At 38.1% G+C, this 27,924-nt stretch overlaps 2 protein-coding genes across 3 annotated transcripts; one reads left to right on the top strand and one right to left on the bottom strand.

Annotated features, from left to right (window-relative positions):
• The first annotated feature begins 1,257 nt into the window (after positions 1–1,257).
• On the top strand, positions 1,258–17,600 carry lamb3 (laminin subunit beta 3). 2 transcript variants are annotated; one of them, XM_087800600.1, is made up of 24 exons: positions 1,258–1,319; positions 1,498–1,546; positions 2,974–3,128; positions 5,098–5,212; positions 6,021–6,094; positions 6,207–6,398; positions 6,494–6,557; positions 6,650–6,840; positions 7,039–7,095; positions 7,490–7,610; positions 7,675–7,863; positions 8,427–8,582; positions 8,713–8,906; positions 10,095–10,191; positions 10,309–10,684; positions 10,768–10,928; positions 12,210–12,421; positions 13,428–13,631; positions 13,703–13,847; positions 13,922–14,129; positions 15,220–15,358; positions 15,424–15,600; positions 16,524–16,680; positions 17,122–17,600. In XM_087800600.1, the coding sequence occupies exons 2-24, from the start codon at positions 1,522–1,524 to the stop codon at positions 17,259–17,261; spliced, it is 3,549 nt and encodes a 1,182-aa protein (XP_087656726.1). In that variant the 5' UTR covers positions 1,258–1,319; positions 1,498–1,521; the 3' UTR covers positions 17,262–17,600. The 2 variants fall into 2 exon arrangements, with proteins under 2 accessions (XP_087656726.1, XP_087656727.1); XM_087800601.1 differs by having other exon boundaries at positions 1,307–1,396.
• Positions 17,601–17,746: 146 nt separating this feature from the next.
• On the bottom strand, positions 17,747–27,878 carry LOC148070577 (calcium/calmodulin-dependent protein kinase type 1D-like). Its single transcript, XM_087800602.1, has 13 exons — positions 27,848–27,878; positions 25,987–26,079; positions 23,883–24,008; positions 23,727–23,801; positions 23,511–23,649; positions 23,315–23,438; positions 23,081–23,156; positions 21,367–21,479; positions 19,591–19,669; positions 19,438–19,525; positions 19,085–19,365; positions 17,978–18,065; positions 17,747–17,898 (listed from the first exon to the last, which is right to left on the bottom strand). Exons 2-12 carry the CDS (start codon positions 26,070–26,072, stop codon positions 18,002–18,004), a joined length of 1,251 nt encoding a protein of 416 aa, XP_087656728.1. The 5' UTR covers positions 26,073–26,079; positions 27,848–27,878; the 3' UTR covers positions 17,747–17,898; positions 17,978–18,001.
• Positions 27,879–27,924: the final 46 nt, after the last annotated feature.

Here is a 27,924-nt window from a genome sequence, read left to right as displayed (position 1 = left end):
CACAGCCTGACAGATCATTGTCTCTATCTCCAGAGAGATGTTTAAGCTTATAGACAGCCGTTTGTCTTAAGAAGTGCAAGACCCATCCTGCTTGGCATGAATAACGGTGCCAAACCGTTAGTTTTGAAATGTTGAACATTTGTCCAAAAACTTGTAACAAAAAGGTTAGAATCATGTGTCTGTCTTTGTAAGTCTGAGTTGCATCTGTTCCCATGCAGATAATATATATAACTGATACAAATAGATTTGTATAGATTTTAATGTATCTATTTCGACTGGAAAACATATAAAAATATAAGGGAATGTGACACCAAAACTGACGAAAAATTCAGCTTTGCTTGTCCTTGTGGTCACTATCTTTTATGTCAGAATTACTGCTGCTATTATGGTGGCGTACCCAGCCCTACATACTTTGAACTATCTCCATCTTGAACATCTTGTTCTTTCCCTTTATGTTCTTGTTCTTATTTTATTTTGATTTATTTTTTATTTTTTATAAAAAATTGCTGTATGTATTGGCTATTGGAAAAAAAACAATTTCTCGAAGGAGACCTCCTGAGGGATCAATAAAGTTTTACCTTACCTTACCTTACTATCTTCAGTGAGATGGATTAAATAAAGTAAAGGAATCAAAGCAGGGTACAATGGCATGAATGCACTAAACTCTAAGTAAACACCGTGAATGACCTGAAAACATGGGATTATGTTTTACCTCCTGAAAGTGAACCTTTGAACGGTTGTTGTGCCGGATGCCTTAATTCATTTGAGGTTTTACATTCTCAAGTATCTCATGCAATTTAACTAACAATAGTAACTTGCTTAGTTAATCGCGTTAGTTTTTTGTATCCCTGCATGTTTAGAACTGTGTCTCAAATATATTTACACTTTTCTATTAATGTTTCTTTATTCACATCTTCCAAGGAAACACGCCGACGGTATAAACTGCTATAGTTCATAAACACAAGTGATTTAAAAAATGGTAAAATCACTGCAATCGACATCATCTACACCTACATATTTGTTTTGTGGTGTCTTCATATTGTTAAAATATATTTAGAAACTCTGAAACATAATTCAGATTCTTCGATTCAATGATAAGGTTGTTTAATAATAGATATCAGATCACAGATAATGTTCTCCTCGCTTTTCTGAACAGAACTCATATTCTTGAATTCATGTCCGCAGGTGTAGACTTGCCACTCTGAGAGTGAGTGTGTGTGTGTGTGTGTGTGTGTTGATTCATTCTTTAAAGGGAGTGGCGTTCAGGGTGCGACTCTGACACACTGTGTATCACAGCTTCGGGACCGTGAGTACAGACGGTGAGTATAAACAGAGCACTCATACACACATATAGTCCTGGGAGTGTCCAGGAGGTGAAGAAGCATTGACCCCTCAGGTAAGAGTGAGACAGAACCACAAGGATCCGTCTTGGCTTTGTCTTAACTCCGTCGATCTTACTGTTGTTTGTTTCTTACACTACACTTTCGTTTGTTGCAGACTCCAGAAGAGGACAGTCCCAGAATGAGGATATTTATTTTAATAGCTGGTAAGATTTTTTTACTTTTTAAATATATATACATTCAGGCAAACAAATCCAACACTATGGGTGCGAGAGTGAGTGTGTGAGGCTGAGGGGCAGGAACTCGGCTCAGCTCTGGTCATGATGGTACATGTTGAGAAAGTTCCAGCTCCTCCATTACTCGCAGCTTCACTTCCACTTACCAGAATGTTTTTTATGGAAAGGGAAAGTACTGAAAACAGCAAACAACACAAGTGATATTATGTGAGGACAGACTCACATTAAGCTACGGACAGAACAAAATGTTTAATGTAACAAAGTGTAGTTAAGAAAAAGTGTTGGTGGGCACAGACACTGTAATTGATCGTAAAGTACTATTTAAAAATAATATTTAATCAAGTAACGTTTACATTTACTAAATATGTTAAAAATGATTAAGCTAACCAAATGCCTAACTCAAATGCATGGTAATGTCTTTTTTTAACTGCATTTTATCATCATTGTTTTTGTTCGTTTTAGGTCAACAAAAAGGAGTAGACAAATTATTATTTTGAGATAAATGAATTCAAACTTGTTTCATACATTTCTTTAATATTTTTTTATCATATATTTTGGATAGTACTATTTGAAATACTACTAACTTAAAGGTGCAACACAATATTTTGACATTATTGGTTTCTGAAAAATATATTAGGTTTAATTATGATTTATATTTGACTTATACTGTTATTTATTTGATATTTACTTCAATATACCTTACCCTATATCTTTTTGGTTTCTATATTGTGCCGAAATGTGTAAACAATGTCGTTAGGTAATGCTAAAGTTTGTTTAACTTTTCTTTTGTTAACATACAATTCAGCATTTTCAGCTTTGAGAAAATAGAGAATAAAATAATTACCTCCCTCTTTCTTATTAATAAACAGTTTAGCCTTTTGAAATATGATCTTTATTTAGTGTCCTGTCCACTTGGAAGATGATATATTTACACAGAAAGTGTGAGTGTGAAGAAGTCTGAGAAATATATATTATATTCTAATGAATACTTTTTCTGAACAGTGATTTTGAGTCAGCAATACAAAGGAAAAATACAAGAAATAAATAGCTTACTTGGACCCTGAATGTCAAGTTTGGACGATCTGCTTCTATTACCTCTTATAGCTTTTGTCGTCTTTTTGCATTAAGTCAGGTTATTACGCTGCCGTCTCCAACGTCTCACCATATTATTATATTATTACATTATCTTCCTTGACCTCTACCCCCTGTTTGTCTCTCTCTTGCTCCTCATGCTAGAGCATTGGATTGGAGGCCATTACTCTGGAAAATAAAATGTATAGATTAGCCACATTATTGTATTAGTCACAGGCTTCAAATCATGTGGAATAAAAATAAATATAGAATTGGATGATATTTGGTGATTTTGGATTCAACCATGTCTCTCCTAATCTTTACAGCTATGGCTGCAGTGTCAAGGGCCCAGACCGACTGCTCAGTGGGGGCTTGTTACCCCCCCATCACGAACCTGCTCGTGGGCAGAGGCCATCAGCTCCAAGCTACTTCCACATGCGGCCTCTTTGGTTCAGAAGTCTTCTGCACCCCATACCACCAGGTACTGTGACCCGCCACTGCCACATGAAACGTTAGTTTTGGTTTAATGTTAAAGTGAAAGAAAAATATATAAAATAAGTTATTATTCTTAAAATGAGATTCTTGCTGCCCAGCAGGTGAACTATGACAGAATCATGCATACACAGCATCAAACAACAAATCAAAGCAGTCATGTAGAGTTCAAGCTAAAAAGAATCTAAAAGTAATCTAAAGTATTGAATCACTAAACACCATGTTGTCCGGAGTCACTGTTTTAATAATTGTTTTCAATCAATAAACAACCAAAGATTATCCTTAAATGTAATTTTAAATATTATTCTAACCATTATCCTTTCATTTAAGCAGTCTAAGCAAAGAGAGCAGAAATACCCATTCCCGGACATTTTTCTGGGAGAATACTGAAGGCGTTCCCAGACCAACCATAAGCCAAAAGTAAAAAAGAAAAAAAAAGAGGATGTGGGGTTGTAGGGAATTGGATGGGGAGTTCATTCCACCATTTTGAGGGGCTGGGACATACCACATCATCTTCAGGATTCCAAATACTTTTTTACCAGTAACGCGACTTTGTCTCTGACTCCTGTAATACTAGCAGTTGCCTCCTGCCTACTATTAAATACTAACCTATCTCTTACACCATATGATAATTATGACTTGAGCCTGTCCGGTTCACCCAAGATGATTAAGCTCAGCATATTTTCAGGATGTGAATTTGAAGGATGACTATGATTTTTTATCATCTCAGAGTCAGTTGCAGTGGTATGGTTATGATATGAAAGGTATCATTCTAGTTGGGCAGGTTGATCAATACAAATTTGTTGGTCAACCTGTTCATAGTGCGAAAGAGTCTTCTAGCTGCTCTTAACAAAAAGGAATCTGCTTTCCGTTTAAAAAGTGTCACCCTCTTTTCTCTTTGACAATGTCATCACTGGTTCTTGACTCTCCCCCCATAATAGAAACCTCTCATATAGAAACCTTGAGATCAGAAAATGGCAGCAAAGTCAAGATAAGGGACTTTACATTCAGGTCTGAAAATGAGTGATGGAGTTGATGAAGCCTCATGAAGCGGTATAATTATTTTTATATAGCCCACTAGGTGCCACTATATCCTGTTTGATCTATTACTTTCAACAGTTTTGAGGCAGCACGGTGTAACACTGCTTCATTTAGCTCCATAAATCCATCCCTAATGGAAATATGTAGCTTCTGCAGTGGCAGATCCAATCTGTACCACAGCGTGGGCACCGTCTCTGATCACACAGAGCTAGATACCCATTAGTGATGATAATATGACTTGTTTTGGGTCAAATATGGTGAAAGTCATTAACTTGTTTGACAAAAATGACATGTTAATCTTTTTTTTTGTTCAGCCACATTCATTAAAATATATACAAAACTTCTCTGTCATTAGACTGATGTCTAATCTAATCTAACCACCGAAAACCAAAAAATGCACCAAAGTTCAGTTTTATTGTATATCAAATATACAATAAAATATACACTGTATATTTGTTCACATTGAAAATGATATAATGCTGCCATTTTTATAGGTCAACATGAACATTAATCTTGCTATAATAGCATTGTACAACCACCATAGAATCATATTGAAAACACCTTAAAATTGAGTTTTTCAGTTCACTTTTAAAAAAATTCACAAGTCAATACAGAGACCTAAATCTGTGCTATGGAGCTGATTACTGTGTAAGTTGGAGAAGATTCACTTTGGAGATGTTCTTGAGACGGAGGTAGAATGTTGTGGTGATAGATTTGATGTGGGGCTTAACGTTACATATCACTATTATTCAAGGTTTTTCATTTAGTAGAAAGTATTTTCTTTCTCTGATCCTCAAGACCTATAGTTAAAACCCACTTTTTTTAAAAGAAAGTGTTTCCCTCTTGTCTCATTTTATTAAATAACAAATGAATCACCTCACCAACACATCAAAGTGTTAATTTTTGTGTACTTTCAGATAAGAATGAAATGCTGCCCATGTGACTCGCAGAACCCTGATGGTCCACTGGCTCACACCATCAAGGAAGTTCTCTCGACTGCAAAACCAGATCGATGGTGGCAGTCTCGGAAAGGTGCTTGAAATCGCAAATCGAATATAATTATTGGGACCTCGTACAGTACACACACATGGCAACGATCACAAAAGTATTTCTGTTGATCCGACCCCCAGATTCCTAAACTAGCAATTGAGACCTTGAAAGATTCACCTCCCTGGCAGGACAAGCCAGAGAATTACTGAACTAGACAAATATTAACTCATATTTATGACCCTTTTGCATTTTTGAATTGGAGATAATCTGTTTTGTGACCTTCCCGGTCTATGAAGAATTATGTTATTTATTTCAAGAGGAGGGTTGGAGAGTGTGTACTTACTAAGGCAAAACGGCTTAGCCTACCAGGATATGTTTACTCGGGGGAACTGCAAAAAACGATTAGTCAATATTCAGAATCTTTGCAGTGAAACAGTTAAATGTCTTATCTAGTTTCTTGAGAGATTGTTTGATAGGAAGTTCCTATGCCTTTCTGTTGGACCATAAATCCAGATAGAAATTGGATCTGCTGCTCTCATTCATACGGTCTGTTAAAGTAAACAACAAGCTGAGCCAAAAGCCAAAAAGCAAAGTTCTACCGGTAGTCATATTTCTACTGTTAGCTATGGCCGCAAGCTATGAATCCTGACTTTTTAAAGCAGCATTTTAAGTATTTTAATAAAGCAAAGTTTGAGTTGTATTAACAATTAAACTCAAATTCTTCAGGGATTTGCACAATAATTGACGATGACATTATTACATACTAAATGTTTTGTTTTTTTAACCTCTCGCCTGAAGTGGCTGGAATAGGCTGGAATAAACAGTAATTTTTTTTTTAATCCTATTACAGAGGTGAATCCTGTCACGCTGGAGTTTGACCCCCAGCATTTATACCAGCTGGACAATGTTGTTCTGAACTTTAAGGTATGAGTGAGCATTTTTGTCCCCATAATAATTATGTTTTCTTTGCATATTGTTGCCTTCATTGATGTCATGTTTCAAGCTCATATATCTTTGGCCGCTTCCATATCCCCAGGGTCCTCGACCCAGCTCCCTTGTGATTGAGAGATCCATGGATAATGGCAAGACGTGGCAGCCGTCTCTCTACATGTCGACTGACTGTGAGAGAGTTTTCCCCGGGATACCAACAAGACAACCACGATCCCTGGAAGAGACCTACTGCTTCACCCTGCCTCCTGTGGGGCCCAACCCTTACCAGGATCAAACTGTGAGCTGCTTTTCATCATCATTTGCAGGATTTAAACTTGATATTTATGAGACTGTGTGACAATAGAAAATCAACACCACCATTTGTTTCTCCAGATCATATTCTCTCCTTTACAACAATATTCAAATGTCCCACTACTTAACAGTCGGAAGATTGAAGGTGAGCCTTTCTTTTTTTTTTTAATGACTCACTAAACTGTCTCCGGGACAATGGGTCAGACCTTTGCTGCCAACTTCTCCCTATGTGTCCAGGTGTGTCCGGCCTGACAGGACTGAGGGTCAAGCTGACCGAGCTGGGAGAAGTGCCTCGTCCACCAGGCAGAGCTCTCAGTCGCTTCTATGCCCTGAGGGACATGAAGATAATGGGCAGCTGCATGTGCCACGGTCATGCCAACAGATGCGGGCCAGCGGGCTACAAAGACTCTCTGTCCAACAGTCTTCAGGTGGGGAACGTTATTAGTTTACTTCTCAATTAAATCATCATTGTGTGTTTTTTTTAGAACGTTTATATCATGGCGAGAATACAATATGTTTTTACATAAAACGATACTGATTATTGTCTGATAGTAAATTGTGTCTTACTGTCTGCTTGGATGTATTTATTTAATAAACAAATACTTTTTATCATTCTCGTCTGAAAGGCCGACTGCTCCGACAATAACGGACGTTACCATGGAAACCTTGTTAAAGGGACTGAGGTTAGTCTCTTTGTTTTACTTTTGGTTTTTAGGAAGTTTTTTACTTTAAATTATACATTTTATTATCTGCCACTGAGACGTTTGTTCATTTTGAAACACAAACAAACATAACATGTTCCCTTATGGGGTCTCAGGGGGGCCTAGTTCAGTTTCTTCGGGCTAGAGGCAGGGGACACCCTGGACAGGAGGCTTGTCAGTTGCAGGACACACAAACACATAAGACCATTTACACACACGCTCATACCTATAGACAATTTCCCCAAGTTCCCAATCAACCTCTGTATGTTTTTGGACTGTGGGAGGAAACCGGAGTGCTCGGAGTAAACCCACGCTACAAGTATTTTAGATACACTGTCATGAATGGCATCGGATGAGATGTATCCTCTTCTTCCAGGCGAGCCTCACGTGCGAATGTCAGCACAACACCGTCGGCCCAAACTGCGAGCGTTGTGCCGACCTCTATCAGGACATACCCTGGCAGCCAGCCGTAGAAAACAACCCACACGTTTGCAAGCGTGAGTCTTCTTATCACGAGTTCAACCTCCTTTACCCTAAATGTCTTGTTTTTTTTATCTTCAGGGTGTAAATGTAACAATCACGCCGAACGCTGTCACTTCGACCGGGATCTGTACGAGAGCAGCGGTCGGACCAGTGGAGGCGTGTGCGACGAGTGTATGCATCACACCACGGGACCAAAGTGTGATCAGTGTGTTCCGGGATACCAGCCCAACCCTCACAGTCAAATGGATCGCCCGGACGCCTGCGTCCGTGAGTTGACCGTGGCTTTCTTGTCTCTTTTTCTTCTCATTATATTCTTTCATTGCAGTTATTCTTCTGCAACAACGCATGTAATTGCAACTTTTTCTTGGTACTGATCTTGTGTTGGATATCTGAAGATAAAGACCGTTTATATGTAGCATTGAATAGAACTTGCAGAAGAAATAATAATAAAAAAAAAACATTCATCAAGTATGCCAATTTTTAAAAAGAGTAGGGCTAATATACAATTAAATTAAATTGTAAATTTTGACAGTAGAAAGGATGAATGACAGGTCTATGTGTGTAACAGACTGTCAATGAAGGCTCCCATTGTCTCGTGGCTAATCACAGTGTAGCTAATACTTTCCTCTTATCCACCTCATCGATGGAGTACAAAGACTGTTCTAGACTATTCCATTTGTGAGACGCTTCTTGCTGCTATGTGCGATTGACCAAGATTGTTATCCCTCTTTTTTTCATCCTTCCCTTTCTTCATCTCATGTTCTTTTTCTTCCAAAAAAGTGATTTGTTTAGTTGAAGTTTGTGAATTTGCTGCATGTTTCCTTTCCTAGGGTGTTCCTGCAACGCCGACGGTTCAGTGTATGGTGGTCGGTGTGACGATGACTCAGGAAAATGTCAGTGTAAATTAAACGTGGAAGGTCGTCGCTGTGAGCGCTGTAAGAAAGGGTTCCACAGCCTGAGTCCTACCAACCCTCTCGGCTGCTCCAGTATGTGACCTTTTACCCCTTATATTCTGATAAAATAACCAAATGTTGTTTAAATGTATATATATATATATATATATATTTGCAACTCAATGTGATTTTAATTAATGTTATTTGTTATTGTGTTGTCCAGAGTGTCTGTGCTCGTCCGTGGGATCCCTGAAAGACGTGTGTGACCCACTGACTGGACAGTGTCGCTGCCAACCACACTTCCATGGCCTCACCTGTGACGTTTGTTCTAACGGCTACTGGCGCGCGTTCCAGTCAGGAGGATGTGAGCCCTGCAACTGTGACCCCACTAAATCCATCGGTGATTCCTGTAACATGGTATGATCACATGTCACAAACATTTCCTCACGATGACTCAGTAGTAGAACTCAATGTCTTTTAGTGGCTCAAAGATATGAAGTACTTTTTGCACGGACCCGAAAAATAAAACTTAGTAAGTAAGTCAGTAAGTCAATAAATCAGTCAGTCAGTCAGTAAGTAAGTAATAAGTAAGTAAGTAAGTAAGTAAGTCAGTCAGTCGGTAAGTCAGTAAGTAATAAGTAAGTAAGTCAGTAAGTCAGTAAGTCAGTAAGTCTGTTAGTCAGTTAGTCAGTTAGACAGTTAGTCAGTTAGTCAGTAAGTCAGTAAGTCAATAAGTCAATAAGTCAATAAGTCAATAAGTCAATAAGTCAATAAGTCAATAAATCAATAAGTCAGTAAGTCAGTAATAGTTATTTGTAAAGCACCTTTCTAGACCAGGGTCAGAAAGCACGAGACCTAATCTTGTTTTGTAAACGATTTTTCTGACACATACATATTGTCATTTTATTGGGATTTGCTTTCCTTTCTTTTATTCTTTTACTATCTGATATGATTTACAAGGTTGAAGTTACTTGATTATCTGTGACTTTTGTGCAAAATCATTTTTGTAAATACAAAAATACTTTTTAATACAAAAAAAAACCCTCAATAATAACATTTAGTTGTTTGTGAGACTAAATGTAGTCTTTGTTGGAGTCCTTCCTCTAAAAAACAGCATAAACCAATTTTGTTCTTGTAAACAAATGCAAATGCGTGACAAAAGGCTCAACAATATTCCTGACACAAAGGCGAGCCAGAAACAATATTTTGAATCTTGTGAATTTCCGCTTGAAGGATTCAGTCCCACAATAAGATAGAAGTTAGCATTCATAAAAGGGATTCACAATCCAAAATCCCATGCTGCTGTGCAAACCTACCCTCGCTATGATATTGATAAGATCAGCCAGGGACAATGTTATGAGCACTGTCGCACTGGCATGAAAAATATTTAGCAATAAAGACACAGATAAAACTCTGTCTCTCCTAACCACATATGACCCAAGTATATCATCTTTTCATCATTATTATTTTATTATAGTGCTAGAAATAATTATAGGGCTACATGTACCACATCATTAACGGTTGATTTCTCTGGTCATGTTCAGTTGATTGAGAGTGACAGTGAAGCTACAGGTCTATAGAACTGATCTTTCCTTCCTTCCCCAGTTGACCGGTCAGTGTGAGTGCAAGCCTGGTTATGGAGGCCGACGGTGCACTGAGTGTCCGGACAACTCATATGGAGATCCTCTGATTGGCTGCAAGCGTGAGTGCTGTTTTCTGATCATATATATATATATAAGTATTGAGCTCATGTCATGATGATTCCACCAAATATCTCCTCTCATCCTAACACAAGTCTTTTTTTTCTCCTCCACCTCAGCATGTTTGTGTAACAAGCAAGGAACCCTCCTGGAGGTGTGCAACAAGCAGACCGGGGCGTGTTTATGTCGACCCGGCGTGGCAGGGACTCGCTGTGACTCCTGCAAGCCCGGTCACTGTGACTCCTTTCCCGACTGCATGTCCTGCCCTATCTGCTATTTCGAATTGGACAGCGAGCGTAGAACCCTCAGCTCAGACCTGCAGAAACTCTCCAAGCAGATCCCCACCGGTCCAGGTGGCACCGGTGATCTGGGACCATTTGAAACCCAGATGAAAGAGCTGGAGGCGGGTCTGAAACAAATCAGGGACTCGGTAACGTTTCCGCCACAGATAGCCGAAGACGTCGACAAAGCTATAAAAGAGCTGGACCAGTTGAGGTAGAGTTGATGTCTTTCTCTTAGAGACACTTCCACTCTGGTGTAGTTGTTAACATGACTGACATGTACTGTCATGCCAACAGAGACCGGGCGGATGAGGCGGACAAGAATCTGTCGACTGTCAAGGAGACACCAGGTCTGAATGAAGAGCTGGACAGACTGAAGGCTCTGTTGGATGGACTGACTTTGGAATACAACAAGAAGAAAGACACACAGACCAACGTTACCGATCCCAACAATGCAGGTGAGAGACACACCAGGATAATGGGATCCACCTTCACTATGACAAATTAATACAATTGACTTTTTTAATCTTCTTTCTGGGGTACATGACCTTATGGATGTAATGTTAAAACTGCTTTCAAATTCAAACTTCCAAACCGTTTCTCTTCACGTTGTTGTTACTAGCAGCAGTGGGTTGATGAGGCCTCATTTAGCAGCTGATGCTGTGTTATGATACAGTTTGAAAGGCCACTAGATGGCACTCTTGGTGAAAATGATGCCATGTTGCATTGAACTGAAGATCAGAGCCGAATCTTATAAAGAAGAGAGTGACATCTAGTGGCTTTTGGAAATGAAGACATTGTATCATGATACATCATCAGCAGTTTCATGAGGCCTCATCAAAGTATCACTACTAAACACCTTTTCCTCGTAGATCTTCCACAAGGGTAGGGGGAATAAGCCGAGACAAAGGGCAGTTGAGTTTGACATATGACCATCAAATCATTTCAAACAGGCGATATATCTAGTGAGGGGCTTATGAAGCTTCATGAAACGTAGCGCTTCATGTATGTACTGATTTTTATTTATGGATGTACAAGAATGTGATACATATCTTTATTTTACATAATTTTATGACAGTGTTGCATTATATTTTTTGTCACTGTAATTGTTGAAAATAAATTCCCAGGGACGACCCAGGTTTATTACAACCATGAGATTTAGAATTAAAGTGTTTCAGGATCTATATTTTAGTGCCAAGGAGGTATTATTTCAGATGAAACCTCTCATACAAAGTGAAAATAATTGTTGGACATTAACTTTCTACTTAGAGACTAAATAGACCAATCGTAATTATAAAATCAGGTTTTACCAAAGAAAACATAAGATAAATCCCCGAAAATATTGAAACAGTATTATTATTGATCACTTTACAACAAACTATGAGTTAAAAAATCTGTAATTTGTTCTCTTTTGTGTGGTCCCACATCAAAGCAATCTACATACTGTATACATATTCAAACCAAACCAACCATAATTCAAATTTGCGATTTGCAGTCCTCTGTAGACAGTGACTGAGCTGATTGTTGTTGTCTTCTGTTGAAATCTTTTCTTTTGTTTTCACCTCTTATTTCACTTATTGTTATAGTAAATCCAAACCTTAGACACATTATTACAAAAGGGTTGGTACACTTAAGTCAAGCTGGGGATGAGAAAGGCCTGGTTTGTCTGAGGAGTGCAAGCTCGAGAGGAAATATGTGTTTTTCTCCATTAGTTAATCAATACCATATTTTCCTCTCAGCGGCGCTGGAAGCGATCAAAAAGGCCTATGACAACTCCAAAGACTCAGCAAAGAAGGTGGAGGGCACCAAGAACACTGTGGACGAGTCCGCTGATCTCAGGAAGGATGCCTTGGATCGTCAGAAAAATGTACAGCCTGCCAACACTCGTGATCTGAACAAACTCAACACCAGCATGGCTACCCAACCGGACCTTACCCCGGCTGCCAAACAGGTAAGGAGGACGAGTTTCACGCTTGAATTTCACACGAGAGGAGACGCAATAGAATCAGGACATGATAGTTCGTCCTTTTGTTTTGATGATCTTGTGGTTCAGTCGTTATGTACTCGTTTTGAAAATATGTGCATGTTTAACTCACTAATAATGGGATGAATTTTACTCTCAGTCAGGAGAAGTTTTGCACAGTGCATTTTGATTAATTGCAGAATTGATTTCCTTCCACAATGATCGTGAAATACGACTCAATTTTGTAATGACGGTGTTTGTTTAGATGCATGGATGGATGGATGGATGGATGGATGGATGGATGGATGGATGGATGGATGGATGGATGGATGGATGGATGGATGGATGGATGGATGGATGGATGGATGGATGGATGGATGGATGGATGGATGGATGGATGGATGGATGGATGGATGGATGGATGGATGGATGGATGGATGGATGGATGGATGGATGGATGGATGGATGGATGGATGGATGGATGGATTAATCCTCTTCAAGAAAGTTGATTCGCTCAGTATCTAAACTAACAAGTATTATACAGATAATCTGGAGCAGTGATCATCGACCAGGAACAGTTATATGAAATAATAATTTATATAAGTTAAGTTAAAGTAAGTAAAATGCTTCTTTAAATAAAATGAATTTTCTCATGGAAGTTTCTTAATATGTCTCAACACTTTGCAAAAAAATGGGACCATCTTGAAACCATATATTTGCTGTTTTAATCTGAAGGCCAGATAAAAATAATACCTTAATTAAACTAGTCCTTTTCGACACCTGGGCTACAGTTCACTATATTTCTCAGACTTCAGGTAGCAAGCCATAGTTTGGAACCCAATAGAACTTAATTTTGGCCACTGGCATATTGTCACTAGTAGTCATCAGGTTTTTTAATCAAATTAGATAATAAAACGATTTATTTCTCTGTTAATAAAATCCATAAAATGAATGTGTAGATCTTCTATGACCGTTGTTTTGTCTTTGTGTCCAGGTGTGTGGCAGTACTCACACAGAGCCCTGCACGCCCCTCACATGTAAGGTCACAAACTTGTGTCCACCAGAGGGCACTCCACTGTGTGAACCGGGGAAGTGTGTAGGTGCGCTGCCTCTCAGCAAAAGGTCAGACGCTGACGTGAAGGAGGCGGCCGACGAGCTGGACAAACTCGGCAAAAAGATAACAGTTGCAGCAGAGAAGGTCTGCACCCCAACACTTATACTTGGAATCAAATTCAGAAATTATTTTTAAAAACATTCATGTATTCACAGTTTCAAGACACGCAGGATAAAACTAACCAGGTGAGACAAACTTCAGAGAAACTGTCCGACCAGCTGAAGCAGACCCAAGAAGAGATGGATGAAGACATGAAAGACACACGTGATGTCGTGAAACGGTTGAACGATTTCCTAGCAGGTGTGTTTGGCATTGGTGGGTGGGGAGGTCGGAGTCGGTCAATGTACTTAACCATGTTCTCCTTTGATGAAAAGAGCCCCCCACCAACCTCACCGAGATCCAGGACATCAGTGACAAGATCCTGAAGACCAAGCTGCCCCTCGGTCTCTCTGATTTGAACAAGAAATTGGCAGATCTGAAGACTTTGGCAGAAAATCTTCCCGACAGTTCGGATGTGCTGAACAAAGTCAAGCCCCAGCTGGATGCAGCAAAGAAGCTGCTGCAGGATGCCAAGGATGTGAGGTACGTTTAGACTGAAAAACACACCCTTAAATAAGCAATTGAGGCTAGGACACGTATCATCAGTTGCCATTCTTTAAATGTACTTAATTATTTGTGCATGCAGTATATGGTTTGGATTGAAATGTTGTCTCCTGGTCAATGGCGTAATGCAACACTACTCAACTCAAGGCCCATTCAACAATAATGAATGTGTATTAAAAAAGTGGCTGTTCCAGTTTAGATAATGCAACACAGCCATCTAAAAGAAACGTAAAATTCACAAAGATAACAGAATATTCAATATATAAGTTATAAATAATTCAAAACATTGTGTATCTATTTTGAATCTATTTGCCTGACATTCAACAGGAAATAGTAGTCAAGGGATTGACTGGCCCTCAAGCTGGACATCCTTCTGAAAATCAGGTCCTCTGGAAATGTTAGTCGAATAACCCTGTTGTAGTACAAGAAGTGATTCAATGCATCTACTGGGTTTCCCAAAGTACTACACACTTATGGTTCCCACTTTAACCAAAAACACCCCCACTTTAACTTCATCCTATTAAAACATTTTCACTCTATATAAACGCAACTAATACTGAACAAATGACTGATCGATAATAATATACAAAACAAGGTCTTCGAAGTATCATTAATGTGAGCAACATTATAATGTATAATTATCAATGTATACTAAGTGTGGTTGGTTAACGTTACAGGTCACACAAATTGTCATCTAGAATTTTTAGTCTGTTTAGTTTATTTTTGTGACTTATACTTCTAGTGTCCTCGCAAACAGGCCAAGGTTAAAATGAGTAATAATCCATATTGTTTGATTTGTTTGAGGGAATCTCCACAAATGCACACATTACAAATATAAAATGTTTCCCTCACTTTTCGCAGTGGTAGTAAAGGTTAGAGAATGTAGAGAAAATAGATATAGGAAGAAAAGCAACTGATAATAGCGTACTGTTTCTTCCAACACTCGTGATGTTGATGAAGTTTCATGAAACAGTGTCATCATTTTCATATCTCAGTATTTGGCACATCGTATCAGAGCATGCCCTCTAGTGGTTATTGTCAGTAAGTAGTGATACGGTTGATTTTGCAGGGATAATGCAGTGAAAAGTGACGACGTGGACAACCTGGTCCAAGAGGTCGGCTCAGTTGAGAACGTCTTCTCTGACCTGGAGGAAAAACTGCAGGATGCCATGGATCTGATGGACAACGTGAAAGACTCTCTGACCCAGGTAATAACTCAGGTCTTCTAAAGTCACGATCCGGTTTTGACATCCGCATGCACCCCATCACTCAGGCTGAAGACGAGTTGACTCCAGCTGAGAAGGTTCTGGATGAGACATCCGATCTGATGACGCCCCTGAAGCCTCAGGTGGACGCGCTGGACGACCTGCTACAGAGTGGACGCCAACTCACCGACGACGCCCTCAGAAACACAGACGTGGCTGAGGATGCTGCTGATGTTGCCGCTAAGGTGAGGGGTGTATAGTGTATATTCAAACCAGAGGAACCTTATAGCCCTGCAATGCATGATGGGACTCTTATTTTCAAAAACCTACAGTATATTCTCTAATCCAATGTGGGGCCTGTTTTGACTGTATTTTTTTGGCCCTCATGATGTCAGAGATGTCCTATAGTATTTTTGTATTCTTTAGATACTCTAAATGCACAGGTATTTTTTAATGAAATTGTTTATATTATGTCTTTCATTTATTTTTCCCGAATTTTTTATTAGGTTTTCTGTACTTGCTACTCTCTTTCGACTTGATGGCCGCTGACAACCGTCACAATATTTAAGACGGTCCCTGAGGAAATGTAAATGCCCAGCCCTGATCCAATGAAACTTTGGAGAAACTCAAACTTAAATTGCGTCTCGAGACAACAAACGTATAAAATCGAAATGACAAAAATAACGTTGATTTCATTACAAGACTAAGACTATTATCTCAACCTAACATTTGTCTATTTACAATGTTTATTTAACTCAATAAAGACAAAAAGAAACACCTCAAAACAATAGTTGTTGTTTTATGGTGGTAGAAGGTCCTCCTACTTCTTTTGTAACAGACACTTTGCACTTTTTTAAACTCTCATAGTAATTGTGGTTATCTGAGAAAAGTTTTACTTATTACTCTTTACCGTGATGAAGCTTCATGAAGCAGTTTCATGCTATTTTGAGGTCAGTAGGTGGCGCCATGAGTTTATGTTTTATTGGACCAGTTGTTCAAAAAAAGGGAAAATAATATAGACGCCGCCATCTAGTGGAGTCTGAAAATAATGACACTGCTTCATGAAGCTTCATCAGACCACCACTAGTATTTACCAGTCATTTTTATTTCAAATTGCTTTTTATTTGTGAACAAGGTAATAAAAGTGATTTGTTTTGCATGTGTTAAGGACATGGTGCCGTTGGAAGAGAAGCTGAAAAAGCTCAAAGAGGCTGACACTGGACCTCCACCAGATGAGGGATCACCTGGGGATCGATTGGCCAAACTGCGACAGGATCTTGCCGACCTGACCAACACCACTGACAGCATGGGAGACACTCTGAAAGGTAACAAAACCAGACTTGACCAATATCTCCTGTTTTGTTAAGCTTAAAATTCCTTCTACTGAATTCTTATTTACAATTAACGTTTACATTTTGTTCATTTTTGTGTTGCAATTGAACTTTCGGCCTCTAGATGGCAGAAGTCATTTTTGTCCTCCGCAGCTCTGGAGCAATAAAATTACAGCTATGACTGAGTACAAGAGGATACAGTGGAATAAAGCAGCTTACGAAAATAATGTTTGGACATATTTTGCTTTTAAAAACTAATGAATGAAGTTACGACTTTGTCAGGAGTCATGTGGTCAGGAAGTTTTGTAGCACGAGTGTCAAATACTCGAGCAATACTATATTTGTTCAAACATGGCTGGATAGGTCTAGCAGATGTTGTGCAACAACTTTTTGTTTATTTCAAACTCAAGTTGACCTGTGGATGTGGTTCTCCAGGTAAAGCCGATAACATCAGGGGGCTACAGGACAAAATCATGGAGAAGTCGAAAGCGCTGGATGGACTTGAGGATACACTCAAAAATCTACTGGCAGAGCTGAGGGAAAAGGCCAAGGTACTGAGCGCCTGCCAGGCCTGAGCATCTTCAGAGAACCCCTTCTGTATCCTGTTAGCAAAGACTCTCTAGACTTCCCTGATGAAAGACCAGCCAGTAAGACTCAATCGTCATTTAAAAAAGCTTTTTCGTTCGTACAGCAAACTACGGCTGTATTACACCAGTATCTGTTTGATTTATTGCATTATTTATTTTCATGTTTTTCTTCGGTTCCTGCAGAAAAAAGTAGTCGATCAGTATTTAACGTGAAGAGGTGACTCATCTTCTCAGGTGCAGTGTAGCAGTGTCTGCAGAAAGTACAAACACAATTTCTTTCTACATATTTATTGATAACAGTATACAAAATAAAGATATATATCACTGCATGTGTCTCATGTCAATGTTCAGAATGTCCTTTCAGCGGTTTGTGGCACTTTGGGGAGTAACCTTGTTTTGAAATAAGTGTGTGAAGAAAAAAATGGAATTATTATATGAGATGATCTGTAATAAACTTCTTATCACCTACATCCATGTAAAGATTATACACATGGAGCAAATTTTGGCATATATGGATTCATTAAAACAATGCTGTGTACTCCGGTTGAGCACTGCCTGCACTGGAACTCTCAGTGGAAAGGTTACTGAAACACGCAGTCGGTCATGAGCTTGACCGAGAGAGCACCTGAAAAAGATTTTTGGGAAAGTCACGTTGCTATTCGCTCACATTTATGTCACTAAAAAGATGCTGAGTAAGGACCTACATTCATCTCCGGTCAGTCACAGCCTCACATGACAGAGCAGACGCCTGACTGAAGAGGCTGGTTCTTCCCTTGACAAACAGGGTCAAAGCTGTGACAAACACAAAAATATACATTTAAAACTTGCACTCAGAGCTTGTTGTTTTTTTTAAAGTACATTTAGAATTTGTTAAGATTATTTTGAATCATCAATTTAATCATGGGAACAAAAATCTGGGTTTACATACATACAAAACTCATCTCACACTGTGAGATTTTCTAAGGCATATTTAGGTGACCAGGAGACGGAACACAAGATTGACATCTATTGGACAGCAGATCATGGACTGGAAATGCAACGGGAATACACAAATAAAAATATTGTTAGCGACAAGCTTGAAGATAAACTTTCAAGAAAAAAAAATCTTAGATCTTGGAGCTTTCACTATATATACTATATAATTCATCACAATAGGATAAAGACTAGAGAGTACCATCTAGTTGACTTTGAGATGTGTATTTTTATTAATATAATATAAATCATTTTATTAATTTATTTCTTTGTGAATTTTCTTGTGGCTACATGTTAGACAACCCTTCTGCCGGTATTAGTAGAGATGGTCTGATGAAGCTTCATGAGGCAGTTTCATTATTTTCAGAACCCACTAGATGGCGGTATCTACATTATTTTGCCTTGTTTTGAAACTTCACAATATTTCTAAACTAATGGCGCCACCTACTGACACCTTAGACATTTTTTCATGAAGCTTTATCGGCTCATCAATAAATAAAAGTAAAAGTTATGGGGAAAGTTTAAAGGTTTTAAAGGTAGGTCAGTATTTCGTTTTTTCCTATTTTTTTCTCAAGTTAATGTACTTTTATTTTAAGTTTTTATTATTTTCTAATACATTTGAGAACTGTTTCTGTGCGACATACATAGAGAATGGCCCCTGCATCCTACAGATGACCAGGTACACTGATGAATATACAGGCATTTGAGAGTAGATAAAGATTAAATTCTGGGAGACTGGATAATAGTTCATCTGACTTGTTACTGGAGGGGGGGGGGTTAAACTCTTCCACCAGATCCAGTCATCATCAACTGTTGACGCTTCACCATGGATTTCTTACCGCAGCGGTTGACTGTGTGAACAGTGTGAGGAGAGCTCTCTGGGTTCATTAATGGCAGATGTGTATCCTTCGCTGTGGCAGCTTGAGACTGGTGGAAAGAGGGATGTGCCACCACCATGGAGAGGGTTTCCATTAGGGTCCAGGCCTGGGGATTCTCCATGGCCAGCCTCCAGATCATCGTGGGAGCAGCTGGTCTGTACTACGATGGTGGGCAGGGAGAGTGGCGTTGAGTTGGAAAGTTTCTTCATCTGGTAGATGGCTGAGCTTGCGTTGAAGGCTTGCTGTTGAAAGAGATGATTTGAGTTCGCTTGTCTCAAAACACTGAACCCAACAGTCGAAGAAGCAGAACACACCTTCCATTTACATTTGGCAAAGCTTCTCTCCAACTGCTCACAGACTGACACATGAATGTTCAGGTCTTTTGCCGTGTCTCCAGAAATCCTGTCATCGCAAAAGTCATGGTTAAGTGAGTGACATAGAAGTGGAATCTACACGAAAAAACCTACCATGGATGTCGGAGGGCCTGCTCTGTGGTAAATCTCTTCATTGGGTTTTTCTCCATCATGTTCCTGATGAAATCTTTGGCTGTGGACATGATAATAGATGAGTTGACAACATCCTGGAAATCAATGCTGTCTTTTACTTCAGGTTTGGATGAGATAAACATCATCATGAGCCTCCAGAGGATACTTGGAAGATGTTCATTTGTGACCCTGGTGTGTGGAAGGTGCTTTTCTTTTTGTAGCAGCACTGCTCTATTACTAGCAGGTTCAACACTTTTTTTTAATTTAAATGATACAGTATTATATCAGTATTATCATTACATATAGAAACAACAGCCTAAGCAACACATCCTCGTACTACTTGTCTTCAAAAATTGAGAATCTTTTTGTGATACAGTGACTTTACATTACATTGCATTGTACTTTTAAAATAAACTGAAACTGAAACATTAACATGTTTTATCCACAGTTCTTGCATATGGATGTCAAAAAATTAACACAAGAAAACAACATTTATTGCCTGTTTCTATGATTCATTGACGCAATTACGCATTATAAAATACTAACTTGGAATAATTTGTCAATTTCTATATTAAATAGGATCTTAGTTGCTTTAATTAAAATGATCAGGTATGTAGTTTTCCCAGAGTATGTTGAGAGTTTTGTATGAAAACTCTTTAACAGTCACAGTATAAAGTGAGGACCTTTAGGACTTTCATTTTTTTAATGACACTATTAATGGAGTAGATCCACTTATTGGGAAATAGTTTTGGAAAAAACGTGCAACATCAAACCGGAGAAAATAATATATTAAACATTAATACAAGTATAGTTTACCAATTAACATAATGAAGATTACAGTGTAATTAAATCATATTTGTCTTCCTCAAATTTCAACTTAATATTACTTAAAATAAAATATAAATATGTTATCATGCCATTTCCATTGGAACAAGTATTTTTTTTATTCATCTCATTGTCTCATTGTTCTCAACTTAAGTTTTTATTGTTTTCTGCCTTTATTTAAATGTCACATAAAAGTACGCAAAACTTTTGAATGATTGTTAAAATATAGGTTTCATATGATGAAAGGAAAACAGTTTTCTTATTGAAAAGACACTAAATATACATTGATTTTATATACTTTTAGAAAGTGAAACAAAAAATATATATATACATTTAGAAGCCTTTTTTTTAATGCAGATGAGTGTCTGCTCTGCGACAAGGATCACAATCTGTCAGAACCTCATGCCAGTCAAAGAAGAATTAAGGGATTAGTGTCAAACGGGGAAGCAAGCTTTAAAAAAAACAAGAAAACAGCCAATTTTAAACGTCAACCCCAAATCAGATCAGCTGTCGCCTGGGCTAACACAAGAAGAGTGAGGAGACAGGAGTTGAAAAGACCAAGAAAGGTAGTCGAACTCAGTGCAGATATGAAGTCAAGGAAAGAGATGTTGAGTGAAGGTTTTGCTTCGACGAAGGAAAGGAGAACAAGGACACTTGATGGTAGAGTGATAAGGTGCAGACGGGTATGATGGGAAAATAATGATGCCAAGAAAGTAATGCTCCTCTGAAGGTGTGACGCTGATGTAACAACCACAGACGCCACAAAAGTAATTTAACAGAAAAGGTAGAATCATCACACAGGTTGACAAAATAACTATTTGGTAGACATTGTCAGTAGTGTATTATGGGAACTGTTAAACAAACAGCAAATGAGCACTTTGGAAATTATGAAGTGTGAATTGCAGTGTACTCTCTTAGAGTATAGTTTGGTACCTGAGTCAGAGATGTCGTCCCAGAAGGGCGAGTGAAAGGTGTATTCCGCCCTCATGATCTTGGAAAACAGAAGAGTTTCATTCTCTTCAAAGAATGGAGGATAGCCGCTTAACCTGCAACACATTTGATTTAATTTATAGTTGTCTCATTCAAGGTTTACACCTTTAAAATGTCAAGCATCACTTTGGTTTCGACGACTGAAAAGACAAAAACCAGGTATGGTTCAGAATACATCTTGATGTTTGTGTCCCTTTATTCTAGTCTACAAATCCCATACGTTTCCACCAATTTACAATATCAAGAGTTAACAAAATAAACAGTCATAAAGTGAGCGTATTAAATGTAAAAGAAAGAAGTAACAGATGTACAAACAGTTGGGATTGTATCGAGCAATGCATCCAAACATGTGGACTGAATAACAATACATTTCATTGTGACAGTTTTTTGCTGTTTCCAAAAAGTTTTCTGTTTTCACTAGTGCTGTGTCTCAAATCGCATACTACTCTTAGTATGCTAGAAGTTAGTATGCATCAGTTTAGTGTACGTACTAACTAGTACGCAAATTCTCCACAGATAGTATGTCTCAAATCAAACACTGCTGCTACACACTAACAGGAAATCACATGACAGCTTCTTCTTCTACTTCTATTTAACGATGATTCAACGAGCTGTTTGAACGCTATCGACACCTGCTGGCAGCACGTTTTGCAACTTTGAAAAAAGAAATAAAGAAAAAATATGAGAATATAAATAATCACGAGATATTTAAGCTGGTATCAGCAGCGAAGACGTGTCCTACTGCTACTGAAAATACACCTGTAAGTATATGAATATATATGCATTTATATATGACGTAACTTCCGTTTAAAACGTCACTAAGATGGCGGCTGTTTAGTGTGGTTAGTGTCCATCGAACCATGCTCAATTTTGTTGGCGTTTTAGTACGCCAATTTAGTGTGCATGGCGCACTAAATTTCGCATACTAAGAATTGAGACGCACTAACGCACTAAAAATACTAACTTTTAGTACGCTAGTTTGCGATTTGAGACACAGCATAGTTCTGAATACAAGTGAATGGATGACCTTCAAGACCTACACAGAAACACCAAACCATGTATTTTTTTGGTCCCTAATTAAATGTATTCATATTTTTCCCGGTGATTTTAACCAACACACAGCCACCATTTGTCTTAAATGACATGTTAATGGAACTACTGAAAGATAAAGCATCCAGGAGGTGGGTGGTTGTCAGAAAACATAGGCTGTACGAGAGGAGATGCTGTTCAACTAATTACAAAACGCACACCCATCAATTAATCAATTTGGGCAACTAATGTGTTTCTCACTGAAAACACTGGATAATTGATGACGCGTGGTGACAAGCCTTGTTGTTTGACCGATCACAACAGAGTAGGTGTGGTTATGGTAAACAAGATTTAATCTCCAGACAACCAAAGTGTTTTCAGTGGGTGGGGCTTATGCACATTTTCTAATGTAAATATTTCAATGAAAATAGAGTTTTGTACAAACAGACACATACTGATGAGTACAATAGAGATTCAAGATCAATTTAAGACACACTTAAATCAACACAGTTGCCCTTTAACTTATTTTTATGTTCCTGTGTTACAACAGGATAACCCTGTCAACTGTTCACTAGCAAATCACAGCAGGAGATGTTTAATCGAGAGACAAAGAGACATCTTTACTTACAGGATGTAAGTTATAACTCCAATTGACCAACAGTCTACTGCTTTGCTGTATGGTTTCTGGGAAAGAACCTCTGGTGCTGCAGAAAGAAGTAGAGAAACAGGTTCAGAGATATTTCATAGAAAGAAATGTCACAATGTACATGTTGAAGGATGGCATTAGATACGACTGATGGAGTTTCTCTAAAAAAAAAACTTCCAGACAGAGTAATATGAGGAAAACTTTTGAGGAACTCACCCACATATCCAGGTGTACCACATGCCGTGGACATCACACCGTGATCTACGGCCTTTGACAGGCCAAAGTCACTGACCATGATCCTTGCATTCTTATCCATGTTGTAGAAAAGCAGGTTCTCCGGCTAGAAGCGAGGAAAGTTCAAGCCGTTTGTTCAAATGTTTCTACGACATAGATCGTAGACGACTGAAGATACCTTTAGGTCCCGGTGCACAATGCTGTTCTCGTGGAGGTAGCTGACCGCCTGCAGCACTTGCTTTATAACTACACTTGCATCCTTCTCTGTGAAAACTCCCTGGGACAGAATACGGTCAAACAGCTCTCCTCCCGAGACTCTGTGCACACAAATAAAAACAAGTGAATGAACATGTAGGAAACAGTGAAGTTGACTTCACACTTGACTGACACTTACAGCTGCATGACCAGATAATAGTGGGTTTTACTTTCATAGAAGTCCTCCAGGCTAACCACGTTATCATGCTTGATCCTGAAATCATAAGAATCGTTTTAGGAGAATTACTATGAAAACATAATCATTGAAAATTAGATTTATCAAGAAATAAATTACCTTCTCAACACGTTAATTTCATTTTCCAGGTTGCTCCTAATCAGGAACTTCTTCTTCATACATTTCAGGGCGTATAGTTGTCCGGTCTTCTTCTCTCGTACCATATAAACTTCAGAAAAAGCGCCCCTAAACATATACATGACATACATAAGACATGGTAATAACAGTATGTAATAACAGCTTGGTAATAGCAACAGACAGTGTATGAATACAAAAAATATATCTTTATGAAATCGTACTTATTATTCACTTCCAGGATCATACCAGAAAAATAACATACATTATAACAATGAAAATATATATTTCTTATCAAAGACCTTACTTTTAAACATCCATATAATATAAATAAAGAAATTAATGGAAAAAAAAATTGAATCATTTTGTCAATTAAATAAAATTAGATTAATAAAGTACAATAAAATATGTGAAATTACATTGAAGTTGACATATACAGTAAAAAAGTATTTAATATAATATAAAAATAACATGTACTTACATTTAATCTAAAATACACCAGAATCCTTTTCTCTATAATTCAATTCAATTCAATTCAATTTTATTTATAGTGTCTTATCATAACAAAGTTATCTCAAGACACTATACAGTTGAAATAAGACTATAGTTGATTAAGGAAAAATAGATCCCAGCAATTCAACAGAGAGCAAGAAGCGAAACACTGTACAGTGAGCTGTACAGTGAGCTATGGCGAGGAAAAACTTCCTTCCTATACTGTTCATATATTCATATACATTTTAACACACGTGTTTACACTGCAAGTGTGAACCTGCGATGATCACCTGCCCGTACAGCATGCTGCACACACTCACACACACGCAGAAACACACACACTTAAGACTTTAAATCCTATAATTAAGTGGTGCTAGGATGTTCCAGCAATGCTGTTGACGTCAGCGCCCTGTAAGTACACTCACTCGTGCATGCACATGCACATGCACACAGCTCATTCACAGCCAGAGAATCAATGAGCGACAGCTTTGAGCAGCTCTGGAGGAGAGAAACTGTGATGAAGGAGTGACTGGGACTATCTTCATAGCCTTCCTTATTTTCATAACAATATGAGAAAGTGGACACATAGATAGAACTAACATTTTCTGGGCTTTGGTGAATTGGTGAAGATTTCTGAAAGCACCTCAGAAAAGCTTCAGGTGTAACATTTTAATTGTGTAGGCCTTCTATGTAGAAAGCTGGTTCACTTAAAAGGTATTGCCCAACTCCCCTCCCTTATCCACACGTCTTGCTAAGAAGATTTCAAATCTTTTTTACATTTTAACTGACTTTTATTTGAAGTATAAACTGGTTTTAAGTAGCTCAGTACATCTTGTGTCTCTTATCACAATGTTGATTTCAATACAAATTTCAATACATTTTTGGCTCAAACTGACCTATAATTAAGATCACATTGAACATTTAGGCCGCTCTGCCAATCTGGTTCTGGTTAACCCTTGTGTTACTAATGGGTCAAAGGTGAACAACCTCACCTGCTTCCATAAATATACATGCAGTGGTGGAGGTCGTTCACCTTGACCCAGAATCAACCAGGGGGTTAAAGAAAAGAAAAAAGTTACGCCACTTTTTTGGGCTGAATTATTCTTCATAATTATAGTGGTCAATCTGCTGTAAAGTCATGACATTGATCAGCTATATTAGGCTGTATTTATTTTTTTGCCACCGGTTCATTATTATACTGAAAAGCCGAGTGACTTTTTACAATCGACATGCAGGTGACTCTAGTCTGTGTTTGGGCATATATAAGTCAATATTCTCTGCTTTCAGAAGATCATTTGCATTTTCTAGATGGTAATAATGTACATAATAGTACTAACTTGTTAACCTCTTAATATCATCGGCAACACATTATAATATGTGATAGACGTCATGAAGAATGTTTTAATTATTAGTCAAATAGCTAGAAAGTGGGACTGGCTCTCGAGAAAACCCGCCTAAATAAAACTATTCTTACCACCAGATTGCATTGTCTAGATAGGTTCGTCTGACTAACAGACATTTTCATTTCATCATCCACAATATCCTGAATTGACCAACAACTCAGTGCCGACCTTAAATCAACAATATTTATACTTACGATCCCATCTTTCCCAAAAAGTTGAACACATCCTTGATGTTTCCAGTGCTCTTCTTCCAGTTGCATGTTAGCTCTTTCCGCCTCATTCTGGCCCTGGCGGTCGTGTGAAAACACATAAGAAAGACATTGGAATTACATGTTTAAAAATTAAACAAGTAGAACACTTGACGAGGACATTTTTCACACAGTTTATTATAACATTTGTTTACGACTGACATTGACATTTTACACACTTGTGTCTGAAATAACATTTGTTAGCGTACTCTCTGCTCATAGACCTTGAAATGACATAGGTAAGTTACATATGTGTAATAAACGGTTGGAATTAAAACCCACAACATTTTCAGGGAGTACAGGGCACTAGAGTAGTCTTGATACTAAAAATTTCAACTCGATACCAATACTCGTGAAAATATTCAATACAATTTCCATAACCCAATGGATGACCCCCAATTTTAAAATATGAAAATTTTTGACCTCTGTTACTACATGCACATGCATGATCTGGATCTTATAATCCATGTGTTTGTGTCTTCTCGACTGGACTATTGCAACAGTTTGTTTTCATGTCTTCACAAGAAGGAGCTGTCTCCCCTGCAGTTGATACAGAACTCTGCAGCGAGAATTCTGAGCCGCTCAAGTAGAAGAACTCACCTTTCTCGGATCCTTAAAACTCTTCACTGGCTGCAAGTTTCTTTCAAGATCAATTTTAAAATTCTGGTTCTTTCTTTCAAAGCTATTCGTGGTCAAGCTCCTCCTTACATCACTGATCTGATCCAGCCTTACAACCCAGCAATCTACTGGTTCCTCGCACACAGTTCAGGACCAGAGGAGAGAAATCCTTCCAGGCTGTTGCTCCTAAGCTTTGGAACAATCTTCCTCTCTCTCAGTGTTTGATGATCTACTGACTACTGTGTTGGTCTCGGTGTTGTCTTGACCTTTTAAGTATATATTTTATTGAGTATTGTATTGATTATTTAAGCGCTTTGTGACCCTGGTCTAGAAAGGCGCTTTACAAATATTACTTACTTACTTACTTACATGTAACAATTAACATAACCACATTTTTAATGTTTATAATTAAAGAAAATGTTTTGCAAATAGAAACTGCAACTGTGATCACAAGTTTCAGGTCTGAAGTAGTTCAGAAAATAAATAAATAAAATAGTAACAATATTTTGAGGGTGTATGTTGTGCACATGTAAATATTAGGCTGCTTGTTGTTGGAAGCATTATGAGTAGTGATTTCTTCAGTATTAGTAATAAAAAAAGAGTATCTTGATACAACATTTAAGTGTTGATACATTTTTTGGGGTTTGGATGCTTTTGTGTATTGTTGTGTATGTTAAAAACACAATTTGGATTTTATAACTACATTAAGTATTCTTAAAGATAAAGCTAGTGCCTGCTTCATAATGTAATGACAAATAATGATTATGGAACAAAAACGCAAGAGTCTAGTGTTTTCTGGTTATATAAACACTAGTATATTTATACCTGAGGTCAGGCCCAGATGGGTAAAGCCGTTATACAACATTCAAAAACAGCCTGGATTAGAGTGCTAATCTTCCCACCCTTAATGTTCTCTTTACAGTGTCTGCTAAGGAGCCAGATTAGCTGCGGATTTTCTAGTCAGACAAAAGTAGGCCATATATATTTATATATCTATACCACTCGATTAATGTATTCTACAAATGTATATATAAAAACAAACAGACAGTGGTTTTCTAAAAGTTACACTAAAGATCTACAAGAATAACCTGAGAATCAGAAAAGCATAAAACAGCCCTTAAGTGGGTACAAAAGAGATGAAGGAAGTTTATGAAGTTTGTTTAAACCAAATGCATGAAAGTTGTTTTACCTGTTAAGGTGTTGTCCAGGTGATGCGCCAGAGTCTGTGGACCGACTGTCGTTCATCCAAGGCAGTGTTTGGAACTT

Source organism: Callionymus lyra, chromosome 10 (genome assembly GCF_982586985.1).
Source record: "Callionymus lyra chromosome 10, fCalLyr1.hap1.1, whole genome shotgun sequence".
NCBI classification, from domain to species: Eukaryota; Metazoa; Chordata; class Actinopteri; order Syngnathiformes; family Callionymidae; genus Callionymus; species Callionymus lyra.
Note: the sequence above shows the minus strand (reverse complement) of the source record. Positions and strands in the feature narration are given on the sequence as shown.